This window comes from Capricornis sumatraensis, chromosome 7 (genome assembly GCF_032405125.1).
Source record: "Capricornis sumatraensis isolate serow.1 chromosome 7, serow.2, whole genome shotgun sequence".
NCBI classification, from domain to species: Eukaryota; Metazoa; Chordata; class Mammalia; order Artiodactyla; family Bovidae; genus Capricornis; species Capricornis sumatraensis.
Window position 1 is genome coordinate 63,713,677 of NC_091075.1, and position 14,323 is coordinate 63,727,999.

General features: G+C 40.1%; 1 protein-coding gene across 1 annotated transcript in view; it reads right to left on the reverse strand.

Annotated features, from left to right (window-relative positions):
• ATP8A1 (ATPase phospholipid transporting 8A1) overlaps nt 1–14,323 on the reverse strand; it is a 227,566-nt gene that overhangs the window by 58,168 nt on the left and 155,075 nt on the right. The window contains exon 26 of the mRNA XM_068974944.1: nt 13,527–13,699. Coding sequence (XP_068831045.1) covers nt 13,527–13,699 — 173 coding nt within the window. The remainder of the gene's footprint in view (nt 1–13,526; nt 13,700–14,323) is intronic.

Consider the following 14,323-nt stretch of genomic DNA (forward strand, 5'->3'; position numbering starts at 1 on the left):
TGAACTGTGGTGTTGGAGAAGACTCTTGAGAGTCCCTTGGACTGCAAGGAAATCCAACCAGTCCATTCTGAAGGAGATCAGCCCTGGGATTTCTTTGGAAGGAATGATGCTAAAGCTGAAGCTCCAGTACTTTGGACACCTCATGCAAAGAATTGACTCATTGGAAAAGACTTTGATGCTGGGAAAGATTGGGGGCAGGAGGAGAAGGGGACAACCCAGGATGAGATGGCTGGATGGCATCACGGACTCAATGGACCTGAGTCTGAGTGAACTCTGGGAGATGGTGGACAGGGAGGCCTGGCATGCTGTGATTCATGGGGTCGCAAAGAGTTGGACACTACTGAGCGACTGAACTGAACTGAACTGAAGCTTTGGCCACCTCATGTGAAGAGTTGACTCATTGGAAAAGACTCTGATGCTGGGAGGGATTGGGGGCAGAAGGAGAAGGGGACGACAGAGGATGAGATGGTTGGATGGCATCACTGACTCGATGGATGTGAGTCTGAGTGAACTACAGGAGTTGGTGATGGACAGGGAGGCCTGGTGTGCTGCGATTCATGGGGTCGCAAAGAGTTGGACATGACTGAGCAACTGAAATGAACTGAACTGAAGCTCAGACTGAACTCTATTTGAACCCTTCCAAATTTGCCTCAACTTTCATCTTTCCTCCAAAAGGAATATTACTGCTCCATAGGGCAAATGGGGAAAAATAGTCTCACAGGGATATTTATAAGACAGGAGAAGCTCATGATCACAAAGAAATACAGTAACTTATAAGAGAACAGAACTTGTAAAAACAAACCTAACAAGAATTTAAAAGAAGTATGAGGGGAAAAAAAACCCTGGAAAGATATGGGAAGATACTGGACATGTGAGACTGAAATAAGCAGTTATAAAGAAGAACTAATTAAAAATATGTTACATAAAAATGTAACTGCTAAAATAAAGAAACCAATAGGAAAGTGATATAACCTGAAAGTGTAAATTAAAAATTTTCCCCAAAGATACCAGGAAATTAAAGGACAGATTGTGAGAAAAATTAAATGAAGGAAAAAAGGTGACTACACATATATAATGGGAATCCAAGAAGAGAACAAAAAAGGATAAATGAAAAGAATGATGAGTAACTTCAAAGAATTAAAGAAAGATCTATGTCTCCTTAGACTGAAATGACTATATTAATATAGCACCAAAATGTAAGAAAGTTTCCTATCACCAGACATATTATGGTTAAACTAAGATTAAGAAATATTTCTATAGCCTCTAGAGAGAAAAAGTAGACCACTTACAAAATAAGTAACCTGACTAATCCCGGATGTATGCACAAAATTACTTTAATATCTTCAGTTTTGTCTCTATGAGGGAGGGGAAGGAAAGACATTTTAATACATACAGACTATAAGCACAAGTATGGCTATCAGAACATTAGAGATAATCAGCACAGTATTGATACAGATTGTAAAGCTTTCAAACCAGCTAAAGAAAATTTTATTTAACTTGTATGCAGAGTACATCATGTGAAATGCGAGGCTGGAAGACTCAGAAGCTGGAATCAAAACAATCTCAGATATGCAGATATCACTCTATGGCAGAAAGCAAAGGGGAAATTAAGAGCCTCTTGATGAGAGTGAAAGAGGAGAGTGAAAAAGCTGGCTTAAAACTGAACATTTAAAAAACTGACATCATGGCATCTGGTTGCATCACTTCATGGCACATAGATGGGGAAAAAGTGAAAACAGTGACACATTTTATTTTCTTGGGCTCCAAAATCACTGCAGACAGTGACTGCAGCCATGAAATTAAAAGAAACTTGTTCCTTGAAAGAAAAGCTATGATAAACCTAGACAGAGTATTAAAAAGCAGAGACATCACTTTGCTGATAAAGGTCCATATAGTCAAAGCTATGGTTTTGCCAGTAGTCATGTACGGATGTGAGAACTGGACCATAATGAAGGCTGAGTGCCAAAGAATTGATGGTTTCAAACTGTGGTGCTGGAGAAGACTCTTGAGAGTCCCTTGGACAGCAAGGAGATCAAACCAGTCAATCCTAAAGGAAATCAACCCTGAATATTCACTAGAAGGACTGATGCTGAAACTGAAGCTCCAATATGTTGGCTACCTGATGTAAAGAGCCAACTCACTGGAAAAGATGTTGCCACTGGGAAAGACTGAAGGCAGGAGAAAATGAAGACAACAGAGCATGAAATGGTTGGACTGCATCACTGACTCAATGGACATGAATTTGAACAAATTCTGGGAGATAGTTAGGACAGGGAAGCCTGGCGTGCTGCAGTCCACAGGCTCACAAAGAATCAGAAACAATTTAGTGACTGAACAACAACAATGAAAATCTGTTTCACACAGTGGAAGTTATGGGGAGAATAAAGAAATAAAAAGCACAATAAATGGAAAACACAAAATAAGACTAAAGAAATAAGGCTGAATATGGCAATAAATATAATATGTATAAATGGGTTAAATTCACTGATCGACAACTTATTGACCAGAGATGTATCAATATATCTTATTTTGTTGTTGTTGATTCTTTTAAGATTCAAGAATGATTTCCTTTAAGCTTGACTGGTTGGATCTCCTTGCAGTCCAAGGGACTCTCAGGAGTCTTCTCCAGCACCACAGTTCAAAGGCATCAATTCTTTGGCACCCTGCCTTCTTTATAGTCCAACTCTCACATCTACACATGACCACTGGAAAAACCATAGCCTTGACTAGACAGACCTTTCTTGACAAAGTAATGTCTCTGCTTTTTAATATGCTGTCTAGGCTGGTCATAACTTTCCTTCCAAGGAGTAAGCGTCTTTTAATTTCACGGCTGCAGTCACCATCTGCAGTGATTTTGGAGCCCAGAAAAATAAAGTTAGCCACTGTTTCCACTGTTTCCCCATCTATTTGCCATGAAGTGATGGGACCGGATGCCATGATCTTCGTTTTCTGAATGTTGAACTTTAAGCCAACTTTTTCACTCTCCTCTTTCACTTTCATCAAGAGGCTCTTTAGTTCCTCTTCACTTTCTGCCATAAGGGTGGTGTCATCTGCATATCTGAGGTTATTGATATTTCTCCCGGCAACCTTGATTCCAGCTTGTGCTTCTTCCAGTCCAGCGTTTCTCATGATGTACTCTGCATATAAATTAAATAAGTCTTAATGTACTCCTTTTCCTATTTGGAACCAGTCTGTTATTCCATGTCCAGTTCTAACTGTTGCTTCCTGACCTGCATACAGGTTTCTTAAGAGGCAGGTCAGGTGGTCTGGTATTCCCATCTCTTTCAGAATTTTCCACAGTTTATTGTGATCCACACAGTCAAAGGCTTTGGCATAGTCAATAGAGCAGAAATAGCTGTTTTTCTGGAACTCTCTTGCTTTTTCGATGATCCAGCAGATGTTGGCAATTTGATCTCTGGTTCCTCTGCCTTTTCTAAAACCAGCTTGAACATCTGGAAGTTCATGGTTCACGTATTGCTGAAGCCTGGCTTGGAGAATTTTAAGCACTAAGCAGTGCAAATTTAGACAGGACAGCATCCTTAGCCACTACATTATACAGAAAGATGGAGGATTTAGAGGGAAAAAAAGACAAGGCCATATGAAACAAAAGAAGGCCAGGTTAGCAACTTTAATATCAGTATAGAATTTAGTATAGTATAGAAGAGTCCATACTACTCAGAGAAAAATCTTTATATTCTTATCAGAAATGATATAAAAGTAAATTTGATAGGATTTCTAAGAGAAATAATTTTAATAATAGATATCAACGCACTGAGTATATATATTAACATTTATTCCTCAAAAATCTATCTATAAGAATAATTATTTTATCTCTACTTGTTTTCTCTTATTTATTTTATTGGAGTTTGATTGGTTTACAATGTTGTGTTAGTTCCCGCTGTGTGACAAAGTGAATCAGCTATATGTATCCATATATCCTCTCCCTCTTTATCTCTATTTCAAAGATACAGAAAACTGAACCGGAGAAGTGAAGCAGTGTGTTATTTAGCTAATAAGAGGTGGAGCCTGAACTTGAACCCTGGAAAGTTTGGCTCCAGAGCTTGAGTTCCAGATCATATGGCATGATAAATAGAAGGAAAAGGATGGACTGTTCGGTATTGGGACTGAACCCAAGACTGTTCAGGATTGGGTATTGTGAGAATATGCTTCCTATGTAGAAATGAATAATATTGGATCCCTTCTCCTTCACACGACAAATATACATTAAAAATAAGCTTAAAGACCTATCCAAAAAACATAAATGTGTCAAGTTAACAGAAGGAAATATAGGAGAGTATCTTTTTAATTGGGAAGTTCTTACTATCTCAAAACACAAATCATAAAGGGAAATGCTAATGGAATTTAACTGTCTCAGGGTCAATTATTTATGCTCAAGGAAGAACCACAGACAGAAGTAAGAGGGAGCCAGATTAGAAGATATCTGCCATATCTAGACTCAACAAAGAATCAATATCCAGAACACACAAAGAATTCTTATATGAAAGCAGAAAGAAACATAGGAAACACAATAAAACCTTCTTCAATGAGAGAAGGAAATAGCAACCCACTCCAGTATTCTTGCCTGGAGATTTCCATGGACAGAGGAGCCTGGCGGGCTACAGTCCATGGGGTCTCAAAGAGTCGAAGATGACCGAGCGACTAACACACACACACACACACACACACACCCTTTTCAATGTCTTACTTTTCTTCACAGCAAGTAGAATCACTGACTTTATGTCTAATATATAACAAATCATTACCATTCACAGACACACAGTAGTTATTGCCTTTTGAATATGCATGTGTGTATTTATTTTATTGAGTAACAACTATAATGCGAAGGCAGGGAGCATTTTTTTTTTCTTCTGTCATTCACTGCTCTGTTTATAGCACATATAAAGGTGTCTGGCACATAACGGGTTCTTTGAAAACATCCCTTGAATGAATGAAAGAAAAAAAGAAAGACTGAATTCTCTTCAAAAGCAGAAATCCAGAGAGGTAAATAGTTAAATAAAGAGCTACTCAATCTCCCTAGCAATCACAGAAACAAAAATTGAGACAAAGTGCTACTTTTCAAAGATCAAATTGGCAAAGTGATAAAATAAGGAAAGCCAAGTGCTGGTGTTAAGGTAGGGAAATAGCAGCCTTCCTGCATGGACTGGGAGTACACACTAGTACGGCTGTTTTGGAGCAATGAGACAATTCTGACTGAACTGATATCCCAGCCAAGCATTCCCATTGCAAGGTATTAAGCTATATCCTACTGTGTGGGTTCATACATTGGGTATTCATTTCAGCACTTTCCATGTTAGCAAAGATTTTGGGGCAACCCATGATCACTATGGGAACAGATAAAATGGTGTTTATACGTTAGAGCAATAGTTAGCAGTGGTGCACAAAAATAAACTTGTTCAACATATGGTAAATGAAAAGGTCTTGGAAACAGGTAGAAAAATAGAAAAGGTAAAAAATTTATGTGGGTTGTCTTTATAAATAAGTGTCTATTCTTCAATTAAAATCACATATAACAATATTATATATTTTTCAAAGCTATTGCTGCTGCTGCTGCTGCTGCTGCTAAATTGCTTCAGTCGTGTCTGACTTGGTGCGACCCTATAGATGGCAGCCCACCAGGCTCCCCCGTCCCTCGGATTCTCCAGGCAAGAGTACTGGAGTGAGGTGCCATTGCCTTCTCCGTTCATAGCTACACAGATACACAAATAAAGTATCACAGAAAGATAGGAACATAGTAAATGCGAATGTTTGTGTAAAGAGGAGTGAAAAGTGACTGGGAATGCCGGGCAAACACTAAAGTAATGTATAAAGATCCAGGAAGAACTTCCTTTAGTTTAAGACTCTACGATGCTTCTAGCTTAGGGAGAAGGCGGGAAGCAATTCAGCCTGATTCCTTTGTTGCTCTTTCCTCGCAGCACCTTGCTGGCAGTTTTCCTTAAAACAGAGGGAGGGCCCTGAGGTGACAGAGCAGGATGCACGTGTGGTCCTGGGTTCTTTCATTTCCTTCTCACGCTTTCAGCTGTGCCGTGTCTTCGTTGCAGCGTGCGGCTCTTTTCTAGTTGCAGGGAGTATGGACTGCTCTCCAGTTGCAGAGCACGTGCTTTAGGGCTTGCAGGCTTCGGCAGTCGCCACGCATGAGCTTAGCTGCTCTGTGGCGTGTGAAATCTTCCTAGGCCAGGGATTGAACCTGTGTCCTGTGCATTGGCAGGCAGATTCTTAACCAATGTACCACCAGGGAAGTCCTAGTCCTGGGTTCTTCATATATCTCTTGGCATTCACACTTCATTTTGAAACAGACTGACGTCAGGACATACCTAGTTTTTAAGGGGTTTGCTTCAATCCAAACACATGGAAAGATTGAATGGAGATGCCAGACTGTCACCACAGAATGTGGTACAGCTGTCACCACAGAATGTGGTACAGCTGTCACCACAGAAAGAACACCAGTCATTTTTGAGGAATCAGGGAGGAAGGGAAACAAGCCAGGTGAGGAGAGATGGGCAACGTCTCAGCTTTCAAGAAAAGAAAGAGCCTATAAATTACAGACTAGGGAGTCTGGGGTGAATTCCATCAAAATTACAGGAAAATTTCCGTCAGAATCAACTCCCTCTACTGCTCATTTATGAGCCACAGACACCCCCTACAGAGCTGGCTGACTATGGTCCCAGGGTCAAATCCAGGCAGCATCCTATTTTTGCTTAAATTCTTGAGAGAATATAGTTACACCCATTCATTTACATATTATTTAGAGTTCCTCCCAAGCTACAACGTCAGAGTTAAGTTGTTGTGACAGAGACTGCATGGCCAGCAAAGCCTAAAATACTATCTGGCTCTTTACAGAAAAAGTTTGCCCACTTTTGCTCCATAAAATATTGCCTTCTGGAAAATGCTACCTGGAACCATCTCATCTTTCATGCTTCAATAAAAAGTCCGTTGTATGTTCACGTCTTTCTTCTCTCACTGCTCATTGCTTGGCAACATGCCTTTTGTTTTCCAGTAGGATGCTGTTTCTCTTTTATCTTCACTCCATACCCCACAGCTTCTAGACTGCCACGACCTACTTACTATTCTACCTGATCTTGGCTCCTGGAACCCTAGTCTGGCTCGAAATCCCAAACCTTTAACTTGCCCCAAGTGGGGATCACTCACATAGGCTTATTCAGTTCAGTTCAGTAATTCAGTCATGTCCGACTCTTTGCAAGCCCATGAATTGCAGCATGCCAGGCCTCCCTGTCCACCATCAACTCTTGGAGTTCACTTATTACCAAAAGGTAATCACTAGAATCCATCAAAGGTTCAAGGAGAACCAGTTAAATCAAACTAACTCTGCCCCACATGGTGTGATCACTAGTTTGACAGAAATGCCGTAGGTTCCATATATCATGTCCTTCGTAAACTGGAAGATGAAATCCTTTCATTCTCCCATGGTAGACCTGAAGGAGAACTGCAAGTCATCTCTTTGGTGGATCTGTATTTGACTGAAGAACACGTTAGAGTACTGATTTACTGACTGATGCAAAGCTTTAGGGAGGCCTTTAGTGGAAGGCCTCAGAGCTCTGTACTTAAAACTGCTCAACAGAAAAAAGAATTTGAATATAGTTATGGAAGACATAGATTTATTCCAAGTAAACAAGATACAAAACAGACTGAAATGAGTAAGATATAACTTAAGAGGGATGGTGACAGAAATCAAGATAGCAGTTATCCTTGGAAGGCTAATAAAATAAAGATAGCATGAAAGGTCATCTGGGGTGTGGGTTATGTTTATTGACATGGGAGTATGTTCACTGTGTAAAAATTCACTGAACTTTACACTTATGGTTGATGTACCTTCCAGGACAGTCTAACTCTGTTTTATCAGAATTATACAACCTGTGGTTCTAATTACTGTGTGTTTATGTATGTATATTGGTGTTGGTGGTTTGAGTAGACTGAGTCACATCTAAACCTATAAAATGCTGTATTATAGTGGGATGCTACAGCATTCGATTTCTCATAAATTTTTAGATATTTTACCATCTCATATGGACTTCTCTGATGACGTACATTATAACTGGCTACCAGGTTGTAATATGGTCATGTAGTTCCTTTAACATTACTCAGTAGAGGTAGAAAAGCAAATGAGATGATAATATTATGATAATATTATTATATTAAAGCAAAATATATGCAGTTATGAAGTTATAAAATTTATTCAGTGTGTCCTCTTTTAGCCATGTATGAAAGAAATTTTCTCTCAACATTTCCAACATTTATTCATATTTCCTTGGAAGCAAATATAGGGTTGACATTCATTAAGAATTTGTAAGTCTTCTCAAAGCCAGACATCTGCTTGGCATTCAACGTGTTCACAAACTTCTTTCTTTAAAGGAATGTCTGTTGAGCATTTAGTAGCTTCATTTGTGCTTTATGGCTACCCTTTAAGTAGAACATTTATTTAGGGAAATCCTTAAAGTTTAAGACAATCCCCAAAGATTCGAGAAGCAGATCTGTCTTGACCCTTTACTTAACATACTCAAGCAATGACAAAAAGTATTCAAGGTGTCTCTTTAGACCTCTTCTTGGAGGGCCCTTTGATCAGACTAAGGTGAAAGGTTTTGCCTGGAATGCCACTCCCGAGTGACGACACTCACTGAAGTCAAGTGTTTTTTTATGCACGTTGGGGAAAATGGCCTAAAAAGGGGTTAAACTTTGATTAGAGATGTTGCAAGTAGGGAAAAATGCTTACTTCAATTTAACTTCTGCTTCTCAGAAGACATGAGTACATAAATTATGTAGGAGAACGGTGATTACTAGACAGTCTAAAAGCTTGGAGGCTCTAGGCCAATTTTCAACCAACTGTCACAGAACATAAGTTTCAAAATATGTTTAAACTAAACTGACAACTACAGAAAAAAATGTAAGATTCTTTGAAAGGCTGACTTATGTGAACTGACGAGGATCTCAGAAACCACATGCCATTTAACACACAGCAATAACTCCACTGCAACGTTCCCACTCTCTTCTGGAGGGGATATTAACAGAGGTTGACCAGATGCTTCCCTGAATTAAGCAGTTCCAAGCAGGAGACAGATTCTTCCTAGCATAGAAGTGGCCAACAGAGGTAGGGTTCATCCAAAGTCTGACAGGGCGAGAAGTCGCCTGGCTCAGTGGCTTTCATGTTGGAAGGAGCTGATCCAGGAAGGGAGCATGTGTGCAGGGACCTCACACCTTTCTATGCCAGAGAAGCTCCAATCTTAATTGCTGCAGACATCTAGGGTCCCTGGAAGACTTCACTGCTATATGGCAAGTTCTCCATTTTACAAGTTACAAAACCAGAGAGAGGTTCCATCAGGTATCCAAAGTGCCAGAGAGGTAAAGTTGGAATAAGTATTTTATGAATCCCCAACTATACAAGCTGTAAGACCGTAGGGCGTAAAATATTGGTCACTGAGATGAGAAATTATTACCTGGTACAGTTAGTTTGCAGAATACCTCTTGCTTTTAGCTGTGTACACACATCTCTGTGAGTCTTGGAGCAGGCTTTTCCCCTTTACCTATCCAAGGAGTTCCAGGCAGCCTGTGAAATCTCTAACATGGCAAATTCAATTTTACGTGTTTGTGTAAAATTGGTACAGACTTTTCATTTGTTCTTCAAAAGTATCTGTGATCACACTGAACGGAAAAAAAATCAATGTAGGGAACAGAAGGGAAGGACCACAAGAGGAGTAGTTTATAACCAGGAAAACTTACCTTAGCATAAGATGCACATTTCCTATTGAACCACTCAGGTTATATGGGTAAATTTGCACAGAGGTAAAAGCAAAAACTGCATGTGGCATCTAGGAAAATACAGTACTTGGTAGACTGATAAAAACAGATTTTATTGTACTTCTTGGGTTTTCCATAATTGAAAAAATTATCTGATGTAGAACATGCAACTTCATTCTGTAAACCAAAACCAGGACTCCAAAGCCCTGAATAATTTGGGGGCCAGGGGATTATTCCTGTCTCTGAGTATTCCCTTTAGAAAATGATGGTGAGTGAGAGATGTAATGACAGCTGACAGAGAACAACTGTTTCTTTCAATTCAGCTGTAGACTCTTCAGGGAAAATGCTCATCTTTATAACTGTGTCAATTAGGCAAGCACTAAAAACTGCCTCCTGCCCTTCATGCTGATAATGTCAGGGAAGAAAGTGGCTGATGTAATCCTGAAGATGGAACCAATGGCCAGAGCCTCATTATCCATTAAGGGAGGCTTTTCCCTTATTTCACTCTAGCAAAGAGAAGATGGCAGAGGAAGAGCAGATTCTGAATTATCTTCACCTGTGGACTGACAAGAAATAAACTGTAGTTTAAGGGGAAAACCCAGAAAGCCATCATGAACGTAAACGAATTTGGGAAACAGTGGCCCACTGTATTTTGAAATAATATTCGGTATTTATGTGGAGGGTTTCTTATAATGGAGTGAAATAGAGAATTTCCTGAGGCAAGGAGATTACAATCATCTGAATGCATGCATTCAATTTCAAAGAAGGATCTATAGAACCGCCCACCAACTACTCCTCCCAGTGAGGAATCATCACGGAAAGGATGCTTCAAGGTCAGTAAGCGAAATAACAAGAAGATGGTCTGTACCCATAGTTTAAATGCCAAGAGGCACCAGGCCAAGAAGGTGTGCCGACATAGATCGGGCAGTGGCACTGATGTATTGATAATTATGGGCTCAGAAGAATTCCCAAAGCCAGATGGGAAGCTGAACCACAGTCCTTATGGGAAAAGACAGAATATGATGGTAATGAGAAGAAAAAGGCAGAGGAAAGCGATTTCACTTTTAAAAAGTCCCCTAAAACTCTACATAAAACTCTTAGTGTCTGCCTAGGGACATTCAGAGTCCTCCAGCATGCATAAACCAGGACGGAGAGAGGAAGGGGTCACACACATCTTTATAAGTTCAGTGTCAGAGCTGAGCTGCACGTTCAGTGCAGAGTGCGAGTCCCTCCCAGGGGGCCTGGGACCTGGAGGAGCCCTGAGGTCCCTGCGATTTGTGAGCTTTCAGAATAAGGATCTCAGGAGGGAATTTCACAAGCACAGAACATATTTTTTTTTCCTCCCTTGATTCTGCTTTCTAGTTTTTCTCTCTCTCTGCTATTGTTTAATTTTGTGGTTCGACTTTTTGAAGAATGGTGGGAGGTGCCGAGTTAAGCAATACTCTAGGAATGAGGCTCAGCTGCGATGAAACTGGCCTCCCACATCTTTCAAACCGATTGTGAGTCTGTTTAAAACAAAAGGCAGACACAAACACGAAGGAGAGCAGGCAGGATGTCTTATGCATCCTTGTATGTGTAGCATCCTCGCCCAGCACACAGTAGGCACAGAATGAATGCCGGCTCAAGGGAACTGGTCCTTTTATCTAAACAGCTCTGTGTTCTGTTTCTGAACAGAAGCCAACAGCCACATCACTTAATGTGTTTTTGAGCAATCTTTTGTTGATCCTTGTGATCCTGTTAATGAAAGTGATTAAACAACCAAGTCTGGAACAAAATTATCCTGATGTGAGAGTGTCAGAGTTGAACATTACTGAGACTTGGTCAAGAGATCGGCAAGGAACCAAGAAAACTCACTGGAAAAGCAGATTTAAGAAATCATGAGTATCCTCATGCTTTTAAAATGAGACAGGCAAGATAAAATAATTTCTATATTTTTTCTTCATGGTTAAGCTGAATCTGATTATTATTAATATTAAATACCTAATACAATATTGCCTAAAGCTTTAGAATAAATAATATTTATTAATACATGCCATAGACGTGTAAAAATTAAATGACTGATATAATTAGATTTCTAGGAATAGTAAAGGCTTCCCAGGTGGCTAAATGGTAAAGAATCCGCCTGTTAATGCAGGAGACTAGGGAGACTCGGGTTTGATCCCTTGGCTGGGAAGATCCTCTCTGGAGGAGGAAATGGCAACTTGCTCTAGTATTCTTGCCTGGAAAGTTCCATGGACAGAGGAGCCTGGCGGGCCATGGGGTCGCAGAGTTGGACATGACTTAGCAAAACTCCAATACTTCGGCCACCTCATGAGAAGAGTTGACTCATTGGAAAAGACCCTGATGCTGGGAGGGATTGGGGGCAGGAGGAGAAGGGGACGACAGAAGATGAGATGGCTGGATGGCGTCACCGACTCGATGGACATGAACTCTGGGAGTTGGTGATGGACAGGGAGGCCTGGCATGCTGCGATTCATGGGGTCACAAAGAGTCAGACACGACTGAGCGACTGAACTGAACTGAGCAACGGAGCACAACAACAGGGATAATAAGCAACTCTTAATGCTCTGAGTATAATTTTATAGGCTGAAATGATACTTATCAGGGAAACTTATTAAGTATGAGTTAAACTATATTTCACAAAAAAACCCCACTAAAATTTAGGAAATATCTATAAGGCATGGCTTGTAAGTTTGGTGACAATATCATATATAGGATATTTAAATAAAGAAACAAGTAAAGCCTGGACCAAAAAGAAAAGTTTCAAAGCAGAAGACTCTTTTATTAATAAATATATTTTAAAAGAAAAATAAAGGCCAATAGTACAGTTTTCAAGATAATGTTAAGAGCACAGATTCTGAGAAATTCTTTAGAAGTCTTGTGAATTTCCCCTTCCATTAAAAGAACGCAAACTTGAGAAACTGCTACCCCAGACCTAGTCTGACCAGCTGATTAGACTCAGCAAGTGGGCCCCAAAGAGGAAAATCTTTGCATTTCACGGTAACCAGAAAGGAAGAGACTGCACATGGGCATAGATTTACTTTACATTTTATGAAGACATGAGAGAGGTTCTTTGCCAAAAGTTCAGGAAGCACTGGAGCTAAACAGTTCAAAGAAGCACAATTCTATGGAGTAGGCCTTGATAACTCAAAACAGACTTTAACTTAGGATATATGCAATATTACAAATTAGAGGGCAGAAGATTGTACGGTCAATAAATAACCTTCAGAAAAATGCTTGGCTATTTGGAAAATGACTCAGTTAGTGCCTCCCACCATGATTTCCCCACAAATAAGTCCAACTCACAGAATCAAAGATATAAGTGTAGAAAATAGAACCTTCAGAGAGACAACCCCAGACAGAAATGCAGATAGTCTTAAACACAGAATGGCAAGAAACCTGCTGATTCAAATTGTGAAGAATTATCATTAATGACGGGCTTCCAATCAGGACTGACTTTCAAAACAGCACCTTAGCTAAATCCATTCTCTCACAGCTCCAAGTCAGTGAATGAGCCTCACCATTTCTGCTCAATGAGGGATTCCTGCCAGACAATCCTGCGAATAGACCTGTCCATGGCTTGGTCACAATGTTCTCAAAGCTATCCCAGTTTGTGAACCCTGAGTCCTGAATGAATGAATTAACAAATAACTGACATTTACAAGTTCGAGATAAAATAACTTCAAAGAATGTTAAAAATCAAGAGCTCAGGATCTAGTTGCTCGTTACTTAAATCTGACAAATCCCAGAGAACTTACCTGCAGCAAATAACAGCTTTGCATGACAAAGCTAAGTCCAGGAAATACTGCCTTACTCCAAAAGTTAAGGCATATTTGAGGGTTTTCCCGTCAATTATAAGAGCAAAGTCATTCTCCTTCCGAAGAGCATCACCCAGGGTAGTGCAGTGACGACTGAGAGTTTCCCGTGTTCCCTGTAAAATTAAACAAGAAACGCCCTCAACACTTACTCCCATTTGTTCTTTCAAGATGTCTTAAGGTTGTTCGGCAACTACACTTAGTTATTTTTAGTGCTTTTTATGTTTCAAATTGCTTTTACATATCTCCATTCACTAGATTCTCACAAAAGCCCCATCAGAGAATACTGGACAAACATTATCAGAAAAAGTAAGTGATGTCTTTAAAGTCATACCCTGTTCCTCCCAGGGTTGGGACCAGATTACACGTCATCCATTCCCCTGCCATCTTTGTACATTATTCCAACCACATAATCAAAATCTTGTGAAAATATTTTCAGTACAGTATCTTCTTAAAGCACAACAACACTGAACTAGCCAAAAGTGCTTAGCTATGAATCAAGGACTGATGCTGTAGCTGAAGAGCCAATACTTTGGCTACCTGATGCCCACTTATTAGAAAAGACTCTGATGCTGGGAAAGATTGAAGGCAGGAGAAGTGGACGACAGCGGATGAGATGGCATCACCGACTCAATGGACATGAGTTTGAGCAAGCTCCGGGAGCTGGTGATGGACAGGGAAGCTTGGTGTGCTGCAGTCCATGGGGTCGCAAAGACTCAGACATGACTGAGCAACTGAAC